This window comes from Nuphar pumila, chromosome 3, assembly GCF_984573655.1.
Source record: "Nuphar pumila chromosome 3, dmNupPumi1.hap1.1, whole genome shotgun sequence".
Lineage (NCBI taxonomy): Eukaryota > Viridiplantae > Streptophyta > Magnoliopsida > Nymphaeales > Nymphaeaceae > Nuphar > Nuphar pumila.
Window position 1 is genome coordinate 34,492,332 of NC_143251.1, and position 20,954 is coordinate 34,513,285.

The 20,954-nt window shown below is 34.8% G+C and overlaps 1 protein-coding gene across 2 annotated transcripts in view; it reads right to left on the reverse strand.

Moving 5' to 3' along the window:
• Positions 1 to 9,723: 9,723 nt before the first annotated feature.
• The window catches only part of DET1 (light-mediated development protein 1 / deetiolated1 (DET1)), a 44,573-nt gene continuing 33,342 nt past the window's right edge, over positions 9,724 to 20,954 (reverse strand). The window contains exons 9-11 of one of the 2 annotated variants that reach the window (XM_089999268.1): positions 10,670 to 10,765; positions 10,408 to 10,507; positions 9,724 to 10,249 (exon numbers count right to left, since the gene is read on the reverse strand). In XM_089999268.1, coding sequence (XP_089855394.1) covers positions 10,113 to 10,249; positions 10,408 to 10,507; positions 10,670 to 10,765 — 333 coding nt within the window. In that variant the 3' untranslated portion in view covers positions 9,724 to 10,112. The remainder of the gene's footprint in view (positions 10,250 to 10,407; positions 10,508 to 10,669; positions 10,766 to 20,954) is intronic. The other variant, XM_089999269.1, reaches the window with a different exon arrangement.

Here is a 20,954-nt window from a genome sequence, read left to right on the forward strand (position 1 = left end):
CTCATGTGGCCAATGAGAGAACTTGCTCTCTTTTGAGCCCCTTAAATTCTAGTAGGAAAGTTGGTGAGGAGTCTTTTGTCTATTCTTTAAAAAAAATGTTGGAAAAGAAGGAAGAGAAACCACCACGAGGGTGATGAGAGGAAAAACATGAGCTTAATTGGATGTTGGTGTGTGAAAGCTTGTGAAACTAGTGCTTGTGACTGAACATGTGAGGGTTGTGGGTAAGAGAGAAAAGCTTGTGCATGAAATTTGAGTGTGAGAGCTTGTGTGGGTGTGTGAGAGACAACTAGTGGCCTAAATCTAGTCTTGTCAAAGAGCATTTGGATCGTGTGTGAGACCTTGGAGAGGTCATGAGAAGGTAGTGATGTCCTTGTTTTGGTCACTGAATAAAAAAAAACTGTGAAAGTGAAGTTCAAACCAGTGTGGTCTTAACCTTGTGTTGTTACTGAATTGAGGGTCATGAAAGGCGTTGTTCGCTGCTATTACCATTTCCATCATTTGGCTGCTTTCCTTTCTTCGATATTGATATTCTATCTTGAATCATGTTTTTTTTAGAAACCTTGTTTGTACTCTGATATTGTTTGTCATATTCATGTTGTTATAGATTTGTTGTCATTAGACTTTGTTTGAATGTGATCTGAGTCACGAAAATGCTTAATATATTTTTTGACAGAGTTCGGTAATGTGCTATGTTCTCCTAAATAGCTAAACAGAAAATTATAAATTTTAGCTTATTGGAAAGCTAACGTCCAGGTGAAGAACTTTCATGATTATCATTTTTGTTGAATCCATTTTGTTACTAGTTTAAAATGTCTAGCAATCCCTATTACTTGAATGTTATCTAAGTTTCTGAATTGCTTACTACATTTCCTAACTGAGTCCAATGTTTGAATCATAACTTGATCCATACTATTTTGTTTATCGATTTCTTTTATGTTCTGGAAAGATAACATCTGAATGAACAACCTTCATGTTTTGGAAAATTAGTGAATCATATGTTTACTATTTCAAAAGTTAGCTTGTTTATTGCATGTTAAATTACCAAATCGTTATTTAATTTAGTTTAGCACATAAAATACCTCCATGTATATTGGAAATAACTCCCTATGGTTTTACCTAAAGATTCCAATCTTTGGTTCATTGTAAAGATAAGACAATTTCCCATAACTTTCATGTTTTGAGTTTTTCGAAACGTTGTCATTTGTGGGTTCAAAATCCCTCCTAAAATTGACAGATTGTCCATCAGTTAGACATCTGGCAACCTATCTGTCTTGTCCGTGAGTTCTGACCATAACTCTATCAAACCGACATTGTGTCCTTTATAAACCCCTTTGTTCTGGGTCTGTTAGGATTTTAATTCCAACTTTTGAGTCTGAAGTCCGCTGAACACAAACTTCACCAAATCATTCTATTTGACTCCCGCGAGTTGGACTCGTTCGTCGAAATATAGGCTTCCGCGCATTGAGATCCCTTTGGATCTCAGATTGTAGATCGGCTTTGTTGTTGACTCCGCATCAAAAAAGGGGGCAAACTTAGCAATATGATTTATTTTTAGTTTTTTTTAGAGTTACATGTTTTTTATTTGATTTTATAGTGTTATGCCATGGAAGATAGTGTTTGATATGGTTCATATTACTGTTTAATTTTTTAGTATTGAATAGAATGTATTTTGATACCACTTTTACTAGGCTTTCATTGTTATTGAAAATAATTTATTGCTTTTTAATCATTCTATATTTTTTTTTTTTACTTATTTGCATTATTTTGGGGGAATTTTTTGAGATCAATTTATGTTTTACATTCCTATTCAAAATAAGTTAACTATATTGGGGTTTCATGTGTATGTATGTATATAACATATACATATGTGTTTGTGTATATTGTGTTGTATCACTTAGCAATATTGTTTAGTTTTGTTATGCTTTTAATATTGAAATAGAAGTGTAAACTTGTGGTTGCATATGTGTGTCATGTATATACATAGTGTGTGGGTGTGCATGAATTGGGGTTGTCATATGTGTCCATCTTGTGTGTGTACATGTGTGGATTATGATATATTCTTATATATAATCTAATTTTGGTATTTTTTTAATTTGTGAATATGTAATGATTGATTAATGAGATTCTTTATGTAAGTCTCCAGCACTCATGTGTGTGTCTGATATATACATGTGTGTGTGATGAGACATGGTAATATTATTTATTTTTTGGTATGCTTTTAGAATAACATATTTTTCATTCTATTGTATTCCTTTTTAATGTAAATATATGGCAAATGATGAAGTGTGATATGATGGTAAACAAATTATTATATCTTTTGAACAAGTTAACCTTCAAATGTCATAATTTTTACAACATCCCTCCACACAACAAAGTAATGGAGATATGGTTGAAGAGGTTGTTCCAATTGATAAGGAAACAAGTAGAGATGGTGCCCCTATTGCATAAAGAACTAGGTCAGGGAGACCAACCCAAGATAATGTAGTGTTGAGAGAATAAGCTAATTGTAAGGCTGAGTAAACGAGTGGTGGTAGCGTCACACCAAAGACTAGAACCCTAAGATTGGTAGTTTGGGAGGATTCTAAAATTAAAAGTACAAAAAATAAAATGAATGCTATAAGGAAAGAACAAGTAATACACAAGTATTGTGAAAAAGTTTTTATTCATGGCAAAGGAGGGTCTACTACTCAGTTTCAAAGGCATGCGAAAAAGTGTACAAAATATTCAATAGAAAAGAACAAGCAATCTATATTCATCTTCCTAGCGATGGTAAATATAAATGTAACCTCACTATTTACAAATATGATAAAAAATCCACAAGATATATTCTTGCTAAAATGATTACTTCTCATGAGTACCCATTTAGTATGGTCGAACATCAATGATTCAATCATTTTTGTCTTGTTTTAATTCCAAAATATGAAAAGATCTTGTGGAACTGTTAAAAATGAATGCATTAAGATGTTTAATGATGAAAAGAGATGTTGAAGGTGTAGTGGGAAGATTTCTCGACCTCCAATCAGAATCTTGGTTATTTATGTATTACAAAAAAAATATTATGGCTTTTGTTCCTCTTGAGTCACCCCATACCAGGGAAGTCATAGCTAATAGTAAAAGAGAATCTCTCATGGATTAAGACATATAACAGAAAATTTGTACCTTTACCCTTGATAATGCATCATCAAATGATATTGTTGTTAGATATCTAAGCACATTTTATTTTCTTTGAGAGATGCTTTATTTTTTGCTGGTAGGCTTTTTCACATGAGATGTGTCCATGGGATGAATTTATTGGTCTCAGATTTTACTCCATTTTGTCAGAGTAAGATCTCCCTAATGGGAGATCATTTTTTAAATATGTAAAAACGATCTTCTTTATATGCATGTATAATTCATCTCTGTAAAATTTTAACAATTTCTATGGTAGATTTCTATTTTTTTGCATTTAAACCCGAGACTCTGTCTATTTGCAATTTCAGGCGTTGCTCAGACTCATGATCAATTTTTTGCAATCATATCTCTCTAATGGGAGATCATTTTCCAGATATGTAAAAAGGAGTTTTTTTATTAGAATGTCTAGTTTATGCATGCCAATTTTCATGAATTTGAATTTCCTTTTCATCTGCCATTTAGATCAAAAACCAAAATCCTGTTATTTTGCTTTGTCAGGCTTTACACAGGTTTTGGGTCAACTTTATTGGATTGGATCTCCCCAATAAGAGATCATTTTTAAGATCTGTAAAAAGTATTTTTTTTCTTTGCATATCTAGTTTTCCTTTGCAATTTCTTATCAATTTCTATGGACATTTGATATTTGATTCTAGTAAAAAATCAGAACCCTATCATTTTGCCCCATTAAGCATTACTTAAATTTTATCTCATTTTGTTTAGATTAGCTCTCACTAATGAAAAATCATTTTCAAAATCTGTAAAAAAATTTTTTTACAATTGGTGTCTAGTTTATCCATGTCAAATTTTACAAACTTTCATATTCATTTGCTAATTCAATTCTGCTAAAACCGGGACTGGTGACAGAAATTCAAGTTCTGTAACAGAACTATTTCCTGAGATGGAATAGTGACTTCCTAAAGTCACCATTTCCAAACCAGAATCGATTTTTTATTTCTGTAAATTGAAGTTGTTTTTTGGTTAAATCAAGCAACTTTGACCACAAATTTAGAAAAAATTGAGTCGGTTTAGCCTCTGAAACACTAAAATTACAGAAACTTGTCAGCTAAAATCTAATTCTTTGTTTTAAAAATTAAGTCTCTAAGGTTTTAGTCATATCTCAAGTTTTGAAAATGATTTTGATATTCTGTAAAAAGGATATGTTTTTATGATGTGTTATGAATTCATGTATTCATTTTTAGCTCAATTTGAGTTGTTTTAGATCTTCATTCACCTGAAATGCTCTGATAGGTTTCCTTGTAAATCCAGATTTCACAATTTTCTGTTCTTATAGTATAAAAGACCCAAATTCAGGTTTTTCTTCAATCTTTTCTTGCATTTTTTAATTCTAGAGCATTTCTAAGGTTGTTAGGAGTCTCCATATCAATTTTTCTAAATTTTTATGGTCATTTGACCTCTTATTCATTACATTTTTAAAAACTGATTCTATGAAAACCTTGTTTCTTTGTTTAAATGAAGTTAAATTCAGCATTTTAACATTTTTAAATTCAATTTTCAAATATAATTCCTATATTTCATAAATTAGAAATGGTTTTTATCAAATTAAAATGCCTTAGATTTATTTTAAACAAATTTTAAAGTTTATTTGCTTTTTATTTAAATCATTTTCAATATATTTTCATAAAATCCTCAATTTCGAAGTTAAATTCAAGTTTTAAAATGAATTTAGATATTTCAAACATTAATTTCAAAAATTTGAAACCCAAAAACATATTTTCAATTTTTTTTTGCAAAGGTCATGCATCATTTGCATTTATTTTTAATTTTTCTTTATTTTTTGGGGCATAAAAGGCTAATTTTGGTTGTTTTCTTCAATTTTCCAATAATTGAAGAAAAATCCATAAAAGCCTACACTTATTTCTAACAAGTTCACACATTTGGCAGGAATTTTCATTTTGTTATTTTCTTTTCTAATTATTATATTAATTCAAGGGTTGTAATAAATCAATTAATGAGAAATTTATTTTATACTTAGTTTAGAATGAATGAGCATATAGTTTAATTTTAAATTTCCCTGATTAATTATGGTATTTTTATTTTTATTTTCAATTACATTATGGTGAAACACAAATGGCACATGCACCATTTTAATAGAGGATAAATAAAACTAAGTAAAGTTCATATTTGTGGTCATAGTCAGAATACAAATAATACTTAGAATTGTTATTCTTTATTAAATAAAATTTGACCTACACTCTTAGGTTATTTTCAAAAATCATCATGTTTTTGAAATTCATTCATTTTCTTCCTTTATTAGAGTTTAAATAAAGATTTAATCAAAGTATATTTGTGGCCATAGTCATGAATATATAAAAAAATTAATCTTGTTTAAATTTTATAAAGGCACAAAATTCTCTTTTAAATTTCAAATAATTTTAAATAAAATTCTTTCAAAAATTCTTTATAAAATAATGCATTCATCATTTAGGATAGAATTGCATCATTTCAATATTTTTCATTTTCAAAATTATTTAAAAATATTCTCAAATCCAAATTATTTTCTAAGTGATTTTTGAAATATTTTTCCAATTTTTTTTCAATTTTTTTTTCTTTTGTTCTAATTCATTTTTTAATCATTTTCAAGTTTATTTCAAACCATTTTCTATTTTATTTCAAATCATTTTCAAGGTTATTCCACTTTATTTTTAAAATATTTCTAAGTTTATTTCATTTTATTTTTAAAACTATTTCATTTTCAAATTCAAAGTCATTTTAAAATTCTAAGTTCAATTTCAAAGTTCAATTTCAAATTCTAAATTTTAATTTTGAAATTCAATTTCAAATTCTAATTTCAAATTTCAATTTTGAAGTTTAATTTCAAATTCTAAATTTCAATTTCAATTTCAAGTTTTAGTTCAATTTCCATTTTAAATTCAATTTCAAATCCCATTTTAGGATCAAATTTCAATTTCAATATCAACTTTAAATTTCATTTTCGAGTTCAATCTTAATTTCCAAAGTGATTTTCAAAGTTTAATTTTGAAATATGTTCAATGATTATTTCATTCAATTTTTCATATAATTTTCAAATTTATTTTTAATTATTTTTTATCATTTTTCCAAGTTATTTTCAATTCAATTTTCAAAGCAATTTCAGAGTAATTTTTTAATTCATTTCAAAATGATTTCAAAAATTTCTAAGTCAATTTCAAAACATTTCATTCACAAAGGTTTTCTAAATATTTTCTAAACCAATTTTGAAGTTCACTTGGAACACAATTTCAAAATATTTTTTTAAGTATTTTCAAAACAAAACAAATTTCTGAAGCATGCATCATATTTTTCAAAGTTAAAATCATAGCACAAGTATGATTCTATGTGGATTTAGGACTTAGAATAATTTCTTAGGTAAATTTAGGCAAAGTAAATGCATAAATTCAATCATTGCCCCTGGTAAAGGCACCAAGAACGGTTGAACCTCATACCGACGAGCAAGCCCCTTCTCCCAATTTTCCCGCATTTTCAAAAACAGAGGTGAGTTATTTTCAAAAATCTTTTTCAAAAGGTCAAGTGGACCTTGCAAGGGTTTTTCTTTCCTAAAAAGAAGAAAATTTTTTGCAACGATCACAGTATGGGAGACTCAACTAAACTTCTATATTCTCTTCCAAGATTATGGGTTAACAGAGTGCTCATCTTGAGCAGAATGCTCATTGTTTTGGTCTCTTAACTTGACATTTCCTCTATAAATTGTGTATGCGGAAAAAGTTGTTCATGGCTCATTGGTTTAGTTTCTGCGGGAATATTTTGCTGACTCTAAAAGAGAGTTACATCGTGCTAGCTCTAGATGAGAGTTACAACATTGAGCTAAGGTGCCCTTGTGAGGATGAGTGTCCAGGAAGACACTTTGAAGGACTGCTTTGGGGTGATATGCAAGAAGGCATCCCCCCACTTGAGGGCTAGTTTGGACCGTTGAAAAACTACAAGTTAGTACCTTAAGAGAATTGATATCCCTGTGGCACACATTTGTGGTTGTTCTTCTCTATGAGGACCATGAAGGGCTTGGAATTTCTCTTGTTGGGGTTGGAAGGCACCCCAACTATGAGCATAAAGATGACAAGTTTGTCATGTGGGCGAGAATGACCCGCTTGTGTATGAGACTGCACTGAGGTCTTATGAGTAAAGAATGCTCAATATTGATGGAGCAGAAGACCGATATCTAAGTGATCGGAGGCGCGTTAAGGAATGGGACTTGGCGTATTAAATATTGCATTGATGGTGGATGAAAACTGAAACAAGTTGAGTAGGGTAAAGAAAATAAGTAAACTAACGATAAATACAAAAGGAAACTGACATATCTGTTAAGATTGTGTTCTTACTTGCATTGGCATTGTCGAGTACGACAATGGTTTGGGTGGGGAAGAAAGTCATGAATCGATCATTCGGAATGAGACAGTTGCAGTGCTGATCTCTACTTAGTAAAAAATGCATCGAGTGTATGGACGTGCAGTGTGCACTAGCTTGATCGGTGACGTGTGGTGGTAGCATGGCACGTGATAGGCAACAATATCGTCGTTAGTGCATCATTGTATGGCGGCACATACATGGAGCGTTGTTTGGTTAAGTAGTGCCAGCAGATCATAGGATGTTGCCTTTAAAGATTTGGTTAAGAACCTCTCGACTTGTAGGAGTCCCACGGGTAACAGTTAGACGTACGAGAGTGTGTGTGGGTTAGGGTTAATTCCCACAGAAATCACCTAAGGTGATTGTAATTGAGTATAGTGACTCAGGGCTAGGCGAGTGAATGCCTGGGCACCGACAAATGAGTCTAGGTGATGCTCTTCATTATAGTGTTCAATCATCTTCGGATTGGGGGGCACAAGGTCTTATTCTTTCAGTAGTGAGGTTTTGTTATGGTGTGCGCATGGAGTTGCAATACACTACATGACACGCAAGGCTAAGGCAAGTTTATGCTATTTTCTAAAGTGATAGCTCGTATGGGACAACTATGCATTATGCAGTATGGACTAGATAAAATTCGCATTTGAAAATGCGCTTGATCAGCTTTCGCTAGGCAACTGAGCACGAGGTGGTGTGTAGGGTGAATAAAATGATTCAGCACATGACAAAGTGTTGGTACGCATCCTTTGGCAGTTAGGCTGGTCAGGTTGAACAGTATGGGGCATCGCGAGTTTGCAAAGCATTCTATGTCCGTGACAAATTAGTGCCGAGTGATTGAAAGGCTTGTTGTAGTAAGGAAGGACCATGACGCCACACTGGCATATGAAAAAAATAGGCCTATCACAAAATGAGTGACATTAACCTGGTGAATCGACTTACCTTTTTGAAAGAAATCATTAATGGCACGTGAGGTGTTTGTGCCGACAATGTCCCAAAAGTGGCGGTAAAAACATCCAGAGAATCCATTAGCGGCCAGAGCCTTGTCTCCACTAGAGTAGAGGAGAAGACCGCGAGCTTGATTTCATCATCAGCGACAAGTGCAAGCAAAATCAAGCTCATGGTGATTAACCAAATGGCCAGCTGCCAAAGTATGGAACATACCTCACACATTTTGGTCTCTAGCTGTGACATTTTTAAACAAGGATTTTGCTTCAAGACGCTATAACATGGCCTTGATATAGTACCCGGACATAGGTCCAATCGTCAAAACTATGTCTAACCTTTTGCATACACTAGCATGATTAATTTACTTCACCATATATGCAACGACCATTAGTAGTTTTATGAAGAGGATATAAAACAACAAGAGTAATGTAAAAAAGCTGCTTAGCTATCAACTATTTACAAAATGCAGACCAATGTTTGGGTTATTGCATTCAACCACTTGTTTTGATGCATTTCAAATACCTGTCTAAGATCCAAAATGATATTTTTGTCCTTTTTCTATAAAGCAACTCATTTTGTGTCATCTTATTGTCTTTGTTATACAAAACAATAACGAGGGCTTTTAGTCACTTTGTTTGACTAAACAAAGTTCAATTTAGGACCAAGCGTCTTTGAAGCATAAATTTTAAAGTAGATGGCCAAATGTAATTACTGAAAGCTTTTTATAAACTAGGCAGTTTTTTTTATAAATTACTCAAATGGCTCCTAAATGAAATATTCCCTTTCTTTTTACGAGTAAATAAATTTTTTTTTTACTCCAAAGGGCAACAATGAAAACTCAAAAGAATCACATTTTCCAAGATGTTGGAGGTTAACCCGAGGTCTCAATTTAACAGTTTTCAGAAAAAGTGCGGCCTATATCAGGAAATTCCAAAAAGTGTCTCTATTTTAGAATTATATGCAAAAGGTCTAAATGGAAATTTTCTTAACAAATTTCAAATCCACGGCAAGCTTCCCGCTCAATAAAATCGTAGATATGGCACTTGTAAAGCCTAATTTACAAGACATCTCTTGAGGCCAACTTTTGAGCCAATTAAGATTCGTTTCCCGTATCCATTTCACCTCCCGGTAACTATGAATGAAACATTGAAACCTTTTTACTACATACCTGATTGACTGTTATAACAAAAGCAAATGTATAACAACCTCCACAAATGGAATGCATGTTTTTATCCTAATTTAGCACAACAATTGGATAAAAATAAATCAGTTTCATATAAAGATGTTAATGGCTAATTTCCTAAATGTTATTAACAATAGTCCAAATATCAGAATATTACAATCCTCTGTAGCTGCTTACTTTGGAAGGAATATGCGGATGATTGCAAAGATAACTAGATGTTTGTTGGTTCCATAGTTAAAGAAGCAATGGTCCCTCCTAGAAAGGGAATGTGAATGTTCTTCCACATATGAGAGGAAAATGTGATGGATTTACTTTTAGCTGAATTTTTGTTTCACAAAAAATGAATAATGTTACAATAGTAAAGGCAGCCTATCTATCCTCTCAGACAGTCAAAAACTCAAAAATTTAGAACCCTTCATGACACAAAATGAGAAATAAGATGGTCCCACTAAGCAAACTATCTGCGGAAATGGATATTCACAACAGTCGGTTGCATGTAGGTTTGCTGAATGGAAATCACCAAGGGAAAGACCGGGTGGAACAAGAATGAACAGATCCTCTTAAGTCGATCATCTCCAGTGCCAGCCTCTGGACCTGTTATACAAGCAAAATTTCTGGTTCAATTCAGTCTTTGTTTAGTTGAAAAGTGGAACTCAAGCCATTGCAAGTTTTATGCTCCATGTCAGGCTATGGATAGTAATTGGTTCCACCACTATACGGAAATTGAAACTATGATACATCAAGCCAATTACCTGGTTTTATCTTGAACCTGAGAGAATTTGGAGGCCTCCTTAAGATAAACTTGATTGAATGCTCAGTCGATTGCCTATGACGGTCTGTCGCTGAAATCAACTGCAACATCACAAACAGCTCTGAACATACAATATGATAACACATTTGCTTCTATTTTGCTACATAAGGATGAAGAAATGGAATAAAAAAATCCTACCAATGAAAGATTTATGAAAGTGTAATTTATGCAACATTTGAGAAAGAGTATTTCACTATATGCACCTTCTCATCAAAGCGAAAAAGTGATTGATCAAAGTAAGGGGAAGGGCTTTGTGATTGGCAACTGAATGGTAATGAAGACAGCGTCTTCTTCACAAACTGCATGTGAAAAGGTAAAAACTGAACATGGCTCTTAAATGTGCCAAGCATAAATATATAACACTATGAGACAGTAAGGCATGAAATTATTTATCCAAGCATTTAAAAAGTAGGCCAATGAAACAACTAAATTAAAATCACTAACTAAATCATATAATAGATATCAAATGAGTAAGCCAAAATATGCTGTGAAACACAACTCCTTTCCATTTACAGTTATTAACCACAAGCACATATTTTTATGAAGAATTTCAAAGATCATAGCAATACAAGCCCAAAGCATGCTTACCAAGACCTGGGTAAATGTAAGCCACGATATAGCTAGTTGAGAGAAGTAAGCACCCACGTGCAGTTAGGGGAGGCCTCAAGCAGCTCATTAGTGCCCAAATATGTGAAACCATGATAAACCATGAAAAATGAGTAACTGAATAAGTCGGTATTTTGGTGACACTACCTCTATCCAGCATTTCAACATGCACCTAATTAACTTTTCTGTTAACATGAAAAAAACCATCTGGGTTGGTGCTAGACACTCAAAAATGGCCTAGCCCCCTTTATGAGATTTCAATTCCTATATTAAGGTTTATCCCCAATAGGATTTTAAACACTGTTAGTTACCAAACTGACAAGTGAGGTAAATAGTAAAATGGTCTGAGCTCCACCAATCAACTCTAGAATTCTAGCAGGATCAAAATACTAGAATTGTGTTCAACACCCTTGAAGTTAAACTTGATGGTCGATGCTTTGTTTACAATTTTATGTAGTATGGGCATAAAACACTGCTTTGAAGTATTTTCCATCCTTGAAAATGCCATTAAGTAGTGCTGATTGTAGAGCACTTATGAACTACACTACTATTATGTTGCATGTTATTTTATTGCATAAAACATTTAAGTAATCATGCGATCAAGTTGCTCTTTTCCACATATACAAAATGATTTAACAAGTGCACTTTCTGATTTCCCTTTTTGAAGGTGGTGCAGATGCTTTTTCACTGGGTTGATTGCATTATACAGTGGAATTGGAATTGAACCAAACCTTACATGTGTCATGAGCTTTCTTTCTCCAGCAATAAAATCATGAATTTTTTTAAAGCTTATTCTTCAATTTGGAATCCAAGGCATCACAAGCCCTCACTACACATCTTCCAATAAGCAACAAAGATACTTGTATTCTCGAATATAATTCCTTAAATTTCTTATGAAAAAATTACAGTCAGAACATTTTTTTTTTACCTTTAAACTTTGGCATCTATTACATGCATTGCAGAAGGTTGGATGACAAAAAACTGACCTTCTGGGGACAAGCTTGGGCGCTACTCACTAAAAGGTCGATTCAGCTTGTTTCTTTGATAAGCAAACTGTGCTGGCTCATTTATTTGAAGGAACCAAGCCAGAGACAAAGCTTAGGCTCATTTAAAAGCTCCATAAAGTTGTTTAACATGTCAAATTACACAATGTATTCATGTATAATACACACACACACACACACACACACACACACACACACACACACATACACGAGGAAAAGGTTATGCTGCAACAGTGATTGTGTCGTTGCAGAAAAAGGTCATGCTACAAAAGTGACTATGTCCTTGCAGAACAGAGTAAAGTAAGTCCTGGCACACTACCAACTCTTTTGCAAATGTGGAAAAATCCAATATCAGGAAAATACTGGGTGATGCATAAGGGTGGAAACCTGTTTTAGGTTGGCTGGTATACCTGGATGAATCTCATTATTTTGACAAATGCATATGGACTTCCTTTCTCATTGAGAGAGAGAGAGAGAGAGTTGCTTTCATATTTGTTTTCTTCAAATCTGTCACCTGGGTACAGGTACGGCATGGCAATTCCAAAAAATGTGGGTACGGGGACACGGTTATATATATATATATATATATATATATATATATATATATATATATATATATATATATATATCACATAAATATAAAACAACAACAACAACAACGCCTTCATCCCAAAACAAATGGGGTCGGCGATATGAACCAAAAAAGAAAATCATTCTGGGTCTTCCACATGAATCCTTCTCCTCCAATCATTTCTATGATTCTATCCAATGCCATGTCCTCGGTGAGGTTCAAAGCATTCATATCCTTTCCTATCATCTTCATCCAAGTCTTTCTAGACCTACCCCGACCTCTTTTAACTAATATATTTTCCCATTTCTCCATCCACATAAATATAAAACAAATTAAAAAAAATGAATATAATCTAAATATATATGTTATATCTAAAATATATATTATATACTGAAATATAATTATAAATTATAAATTGAATACAAACTTGCATGTATGGAGGGTAAAATGGCAGTTGACACGGGGACACACGTGTCGACATGGGTATGGAGGAAAAAATGGAGTGTCCAGATACCATAGCTTCAAATAGATGCTAAACATGAGCATAACTCATTTGACTTGCTCACAAAGATGATGGATAACCAATATACCAACAAATAAGATCTAGAGTTCATTTGCTTCAACACAATCAAGCATCTCTCTCTCTCTCTCTCTCTCTCTCTCTCTCTCTCTCTCTCTCTCTCTCTCTCTCTCTCTCTCACACACACACACACACACACACACACACAAACCCCCTTCTCAAATGGGCACAAACACAAATGTGCATTTAATACAAGTATGAGACAGCAATATGCAAATTTTTGAACATTACAACATGGAAACATGGATTTTTTATTATTTAGTTGATAAAAGATATTACTGGCATTTTAATTATAAAAATATATTAACTATTAAAAATGGTTAAAACTATTAAAATTTCTAAAATTAATTTTTTAATGTCACATATGAGTTGCATGTGCATATGTCATGCAGCACCCCATGGACACCTTATATAGCATGTCCCCATGAAATAAAGACACACACACACACACAATATTTTCATGAGATTTTCTTTAAATGATATTAAAGGCAAATTTTTTAGACTTTAAAAATCTCAGATATTTCACAATATACTATATGCTTCTTTTTACTATTTCAAACATAGAACTTTCTCAGATTCTCAGTTTGCTTTAAACCATGGTTGCCAGTTGAGGAAGCGAGAGCGGGAAGCGAGGCACTTTCAAAATTTTAGGAAGCGGGGAAGCGTGGGACCACTTAGGACCGATTCGGGAAGTGTCTCGGAAGCGTCTCGGAAGCGACCTAGGAAGCGTCTCGGAAGTGAGAGGGAAGCGAAAAAAATAAAAATAAAAAATAAAAAATAAAAAATAAAAAAATTTGAAAAAAACAGGGGAAGCGAGGGGAAGCGTGATGAGAAGCGCGCTTCCCATGGGAAGCGCGTCCCCCATTAAAGGGAAGCGCGCTTCCCAAAAAAGGGGGATGCTTCCCCCCACGCTTCGGAAGCGCGACGTTTCGTGCTTCCCCTTTTAGCTAGGCGCTTCTGGTAACCCTGCTTTAAACTATTGCATTTTCTACTTGTTTATATTATTGCACACGAATAATGTGCCTTCTGAATTTTTACAAAACTTTTGCAAAGTTATTTCTTAAAGCCAAACATTATCAATGATTTTCTTAAAGAAGTGACTGTTTTCCAGGTTACCTAAGTACTTGACCATGATATACATAAACATGGGGTTGATTAGGGTTCAAACCATAAATGAAAAAGTCATAACTTCAGATATGTCAGATGTATATATATAGAGACAGAGAGAGAAAGAGAAACAATCTTTTCAATGTTTGAAAAAAAAATCACTCCTATATCTGATTCAATGACATATGAAACTGTGTATGCTCCTGCTCCAGACAAAAATGCTGACAACCATAAACTATGGGTTGTAACCATAGTCACTGATATCACGATATTACCAGTATTTCAAGGTCGGCCAATATTTTCCTGATATTTTTACAATATTTTCAAAATAACACCAGAGTAAAAAAAGCATGATATTATTGTGAAATTTTCTCAAGATTTTCAAAAAATATCTTTTTTATATTTTTAAGTATTTGTTTTCTATTTTTGTTTTTTATACTTTAAAAACTTTTTTAATTATTTCTTTATATTTTTGCAAGAAAAATACTATAAAAGCTTTTATTTATTATCTTTTTTATTATTCGTTATATTAATTTAAAAAATTTAACTTCAGATATCTTTTCCAGTTTTTCTTGAGGAAAACAACTTTTTGATAAAAAAAACTCCCAAGAAAACACTTGCTGAGAATGATACTGATGACTGTGGGTGTAACATTTAGTTATCTACGATACACCCATAGCTTATGATTAGGAAGATGTAGCACAACCCATTCTTTTAATCTGGAGTGAGATCCTTTTATATTTAGAATTTAAGCAAAAGATTGCATTACGTAGTACAATATAAAGATTCAAAATTATTGGATCCAATGCAATTGAGAAAAGGGGGGTAGATGTATAGGAGGAAAAGTTCAATTACCATAGGAAGCAGATGTTCTTTAAGATTTGGCAACTAATGTGACAGTGCTAGTTTGCAAAACACTTGAGAGTTGTGACCTTCTTGGGAAGGTTTATAAGAAATCTTATTTATTTATAATTTTTCCCTACCTAAGCCCACTGTCAAGCGCGCCAAAGGGGTTTGGCGTAGTGGGATGGGGCCTAGGCCGCTAGGCAGGCGGTCTAGGTTCAAATCTCATGGGCATCACCCCTTGCACAAGCCAAAGCATGGCAACTCCCAGCGGGCAAGGGGTAAGCCCACAGAGTTTTACGCTGCCAGTATAGTGACCGCAAGTATGGCAGGCAGAGCCGCGCGGCTAGGTCTCTGTTCCTGGGGGCGGTTTCTCTATGTACAACAACAACAACAACAACTACGCCTTCATCCCAAAACAATTGGGGTCGGCGATATGAACCAAAAAAGAAAATCATTCTGGGTCTTCCACGTGAATCCTTCTCCTCCAATCATTTCTATCCAATGTCATGTCCTCGGTGAGATTCAAAGCATTCATATCCTTTTCTATCATCTCCATCCAAGTCTTCCTAGGCCTACCCCGACCTCTTTTAACTAATATATTTTTTCATTTCTCCATCCTTCTAACTGGAGCATCATTAGGCATGTCCAAACCACTGTAAGTGATTCTCTCTCATCTTATTTTCAATGGGTGCAACGCCTACCTTCTTACGCATCTCCCTGTTCCAAATCTTATCTTTTATTGTATTTTCACACATCCATCTAAGCATACGCATCTCAGCTATACTCATTTTTTGAATATGATGTCTCTTGGCAGCCCAACATTCCATACCATATAGCAAATCGGGCCTAATAGTCGTCCTATAAAACTTTCCCTTTAGCCGCAATGGCATTCTACGATCGCACAACACTCCAGTTGCACTTTTTCATTTCAACCACCTAACCTTTATCCTATGATTTACATCTCCATCAATTTCTCCATACTTTTGAATGATAGATCCCAAATATTTGAAACAATCATCCACCGGTATTTCTTGCTCACCAAGTTTCACTACACTCCCATCACTACTTCGTTGCTTACTAAACCAACATTTCATATATTTTGTATACTTACTCAACTTAAAACCTCTTGCTTCCAATGTCTGTCTCCATAATTCTAACTTAGCATTAACCTCAGCTCTAGACTCATCAATCAAAACAATATCATCAGCAAACAACATACACCACGACACATTTTCTTGAATTGATCTCGTAAGCTCATTCATCACTATAGCAAATAGGAAAGGGCTTAAAGCAGATCATTGATGTAACCCAACCGTTATAGGAAAATTGGTTGTCACCCCTCCACAAGTGCGGACATTGGTTACTACTCCTTCATACATATCTTTAATTATACTAATGTACTTGAGAGAAACACCTTTCTTCATCATTGTCCACCAGAGAACGTCCCTAGGTACTCTATCGTATGCTTTCTCCAAATCAATAAAAACCATATGCAAATCTTTGTTCCTCTCTCTATATCTCTCAATAAGTTGTCTAAAAAGATGTATAGCTTCTATAGTTGATCTTCCACGCATAAAACCAAATTGATTCTCTGATATCATGACAACCTTCCTCAACCTAGACTCAATCACCCTCTCCCAAAGTTTCATAGTATGACTCATGAGTTTTATACCACGATAGTTTGTGCAATCTTGTATATCACCCTTATTCTTATATAGAGGCACCAAAGTACTCTACTTCCACTCATTAGGAGTCTTATTTGTCCGCCAAATCTTGTTAAAAAGATTTGTCAACCATTTTAAACCTTTCTCTCCCAAGCATTTCCAAACCTCGATAGGTATACCATCTCAGCCAACTGTCCTTCTTGATTTTATTTTCTTCAAAGCCTCTGCAATTTCTTTCTTTTGAATCTTGTGCATAAAGTCACGATTCATCTCATGAAAAGGAATGGAGAAGTCTCCAAGATCCTGAGCATAACTTTCATTAAATAGCTTATCAAAATAATCTTTCCATCTCTCCTTAATCTCTTCATCTTTAACTAAAACCCTTTGTGTTTCATCTTTGATACATCTAACCATACCCAGATCCCTCGATTTCCTATCTCTCATCTTTGCAAGCCTATAAATATCCTTCTCGCCCTCTTTGGTATACAACTTGTCATAAACCTCCTTATATAACTTATCCCTCGCGTTTCGAACTACTTTTTTAGATTCTTTCTTTGCTATCATATATTTCTCCAAATTCTCATTATCACGACTCTTACTTAGATTTCTATAACACTCTTTTAACCTTAATAGCTAATTTGACATCCTCGTTCCACCATAATGTATCCTTACCTAGCGGTGCACCGCCTTTAGACTCACCCAATACCTCCTTAGCCACTTTTCTCATGCCACCCGCTATCTTATTCCACATTGATTCTAAATCATCCTCGAGACACCAATCAGCTGCCTTAACTACCTGCTCTACAAACATTCCTTGTTTAGCTCCTTTCAGTGCCCACCACTTAATTCTAGGATCTATCCTATGTCTATCCCTTTTGCGGCATTGTCTAATTCTAAGATCTAAAATTAAGACTCTATTTTGTGTAGCTACACTTTCTCCCGGTATAACCTTACAATCTATGCAACAACCCCTATCTTTCTTTCTAAGTAGGAAAAAAATCTATCTGACTCGTATTAACCCCACTTTTAAATGTCACTAGGTGAGACTCCCTCTTCCTAAACCAAGTGTTTGCTAAGATCATATCATAGGACAGACCAAAATCTAAAATCCTTTCTCCACTTTCGTTTCTTTCTCCTATATCATAGCCTCCATGGATACTCTTAAATCCATCCCTACTAAGGTCACCGCCGATGAAAAGCTTTTCTCCATAAGATATCCCTTGTACTACTCCATCTAAATCTTCCCAAAATTGACGCTTAATGGAATCATCTAAACCTACTTGAGGTGCATAAACACTAATAATATTAATAATATTCATACCTAATACTAATTTAATAAGTAAGATCCTATCACCCTTCCTACGGACCTCAACTACATTATCTATAAACTCACAACTCATAACAATCCCTACTCCATTCCTATTCCTATTTATTCCTGTATATCAAATCTTATATCCTTATGGTTCTATCACTTTTGCTTTCTCACCTACCCATTTGGTCTCTTGTAGACATAAAATATCAATATTTCTCCTACACATAACATCTACTAACTCTACCAACTTACCAGTTATAAATAGTAAGTGATGAACCCTATAATTGTATGCCAAAAATAAAAGCCCACTGCCAAGCTTTTATTTGTTTCACATTTAATCTTGTTGCAAAACCTTTGGATAAAATCTAACAAAAAATAAAAATAAAAGAGGATGCTAGATATGGATTTAATTATTACAGATTTGTAACTTTTGTAATGCATACTAGATATAATTTTACTATCAATAAATGAATTTATATTGCATTACATAGTACAATATAAAAATTCAAGTGATATCAGATCCAATGCCACGGAGAAAAGCTGGGTTCCTATATAATAGGAGGAAGCTCCAATTACCTGAAGAGAAAAACATTGTTTAAGATTTGGTAACTAATGTGACAGTGTAGTTTGCACAACACTTGAGGGTTGTGACCTAGTTGGTGTCAGATTTCACTAGAATCTGTCACACGTGAAAAGAGAGATGAAAGAGAAAGGAGGAGCTGCGGATCATGACCTAAAACATGTATATATATATTCTTCGTTTACAGTATGGGTCGGGTCTGATATATTATCCAGACCCGGAATACAAAATAACAAATATAAGTAAAGAATACATAGACAAATAGACTTTTTCACCCCCCCTCAAGTTGATCATGGTTTTGAACCATGAACAACTTGCCTTTAAGTGTCCAAAAATGATCCTTGGTCAAGCCTTTTGTGAATATGTCTGCAACTTGTCTCTCTGTGTTAACAAATTCGAGCTCGATCTCTTTTTCTTTAACCTTTTGTCTCACAAAATGTTGATTTATCTCAATGTGCTTGGCACGACTGTGATGAACCGGATTGAATGACATGTTGAGAGCACTTTTATTACCGCACAACAAGACAAACTGAGATATCACTTCTCCCACTTCAATTAGCAAATGCCTGACCCATGTGACTTCAGCAGTAGCGGCAGCCATAGATCTGTACTCAGCCTCAGTACTTGATCTAGCAATGGCCTTTTGTTTTTTACTGCTCCAGGATACTAAGTTTCTTTCAATAAAAATGCAATATCCTGATGTAGACCTTCGTTCATCTGGATCCCCTGCCCAGTTTGCATCACAATATACAGTGATCTCGTGCATGTCCTTGCCAGATGGTTTTGGAGAATATATCAATTCATCCCCAACTATTCCTTTCAGATATCTGAGTATCCTTTTAACAACCTCCATATGCCCAGTACGCGGTTCATGCATGAACTGGGACACCTGATTGATTGAATAAACAATATCAAGTCGAGTGAATGTGAGATACTGTAACATCCCTATTAGGCTACGGTGCCTAGTGGGATCCTCACACAAGTCTCCAGCATGAGCACTCAGTTTTTGGTGAAGAATACTTGGAGTCCCTAGAGGTTTACAATCCTTCATACCTCCTTTGGTTAGAACGTCCATCGTATACTTGTGTTGGGTGAGAGTCAACCCACCAGCTCGGCTATCAACTTCAACTCCAAGAAAATAACGCAGGGCACCAAGGTCTTTCATTTTGAATCTCTGACTCAGTAGTTTCTTTACTTCTTTGATATGATTCTCAGAGTTTCCTGTGATGACAATATCATCAACATAAATTAGCAATAAGGTGATCACATTTTGCCCTCTAAAGATGAACAATGAGTGATCTAGTAGGGAGTGAGAAAAGTCATGCTTCTAAATCTCAAGAGAGAAGCTATCAAACAAAGAGCGAGATGATTGCTTTAAGCCATAAATAGCCCTTTTTAGTCTGCATACATTTGTCTTACAATCTTCCTCATAGTATCCAGGTGGTTGTTTCATGTAAACTTCCTCCTTCAAACCAGGGTTACCGGAAGCGCCTAGCTAAAAGGGGAAGTACGCTTCCCCGAAGCGCGCTTCGGAAGCGCGGAACGTCGCGCTTCCGAAGCGTGGGGGGAAGCGTCCCCCTTTTTTGGGAAGCGCGTTTCCCTTTAATGGGGGACGCGTTTCCCTTTAATGGGGGACGCGCTTCCCTTTAATGGGAAGCGCGCTTCCCATCACGCTTCCCCCACGCTTCCCCCTCGCTTCCCCCACGCTTCCCCCTCGCTTCCCCTGTTTTTTTTAAATTTTTTGTATTTTTTATTTTTTATTTTTATTTTTTTCGCTTCCCCCTCGCTTCCGAGACGCTTCCTAGGTCGCTTCCGAGACGCTTCCTAGGTCGCTTCCGAGACACTTCCCGAATCGCTCCTAAGTGGTCCCACGCTTTCCCGCTTCCTAAAATTTTGAAAGTGCCTCGCTTCCCGCTCCCGCTTCCCGTATCGCTTCCCGCTCCCGCTTCCTCAACTGGCAACCATGCTTCAAACCTCCATGCAAAAATGCATTCTTAACATCAAGCTGACTCAGTGTCCATCCATGTTCAACAGCTAAGGAAAGAATGATTAGAATTGTTCTCATTCTCACCACTAGACTAAAAGTCTCATCATAGTCTTGTCCTGCTTCTTGTGTGAAACCCTTTGCCACGAGTCTTGCCTTGTATCGTTCAATGGTCCCATCTGGTGTATATTTTATTTTGTATACCCATTTGCATCCTACCACATTTCTGTCAGG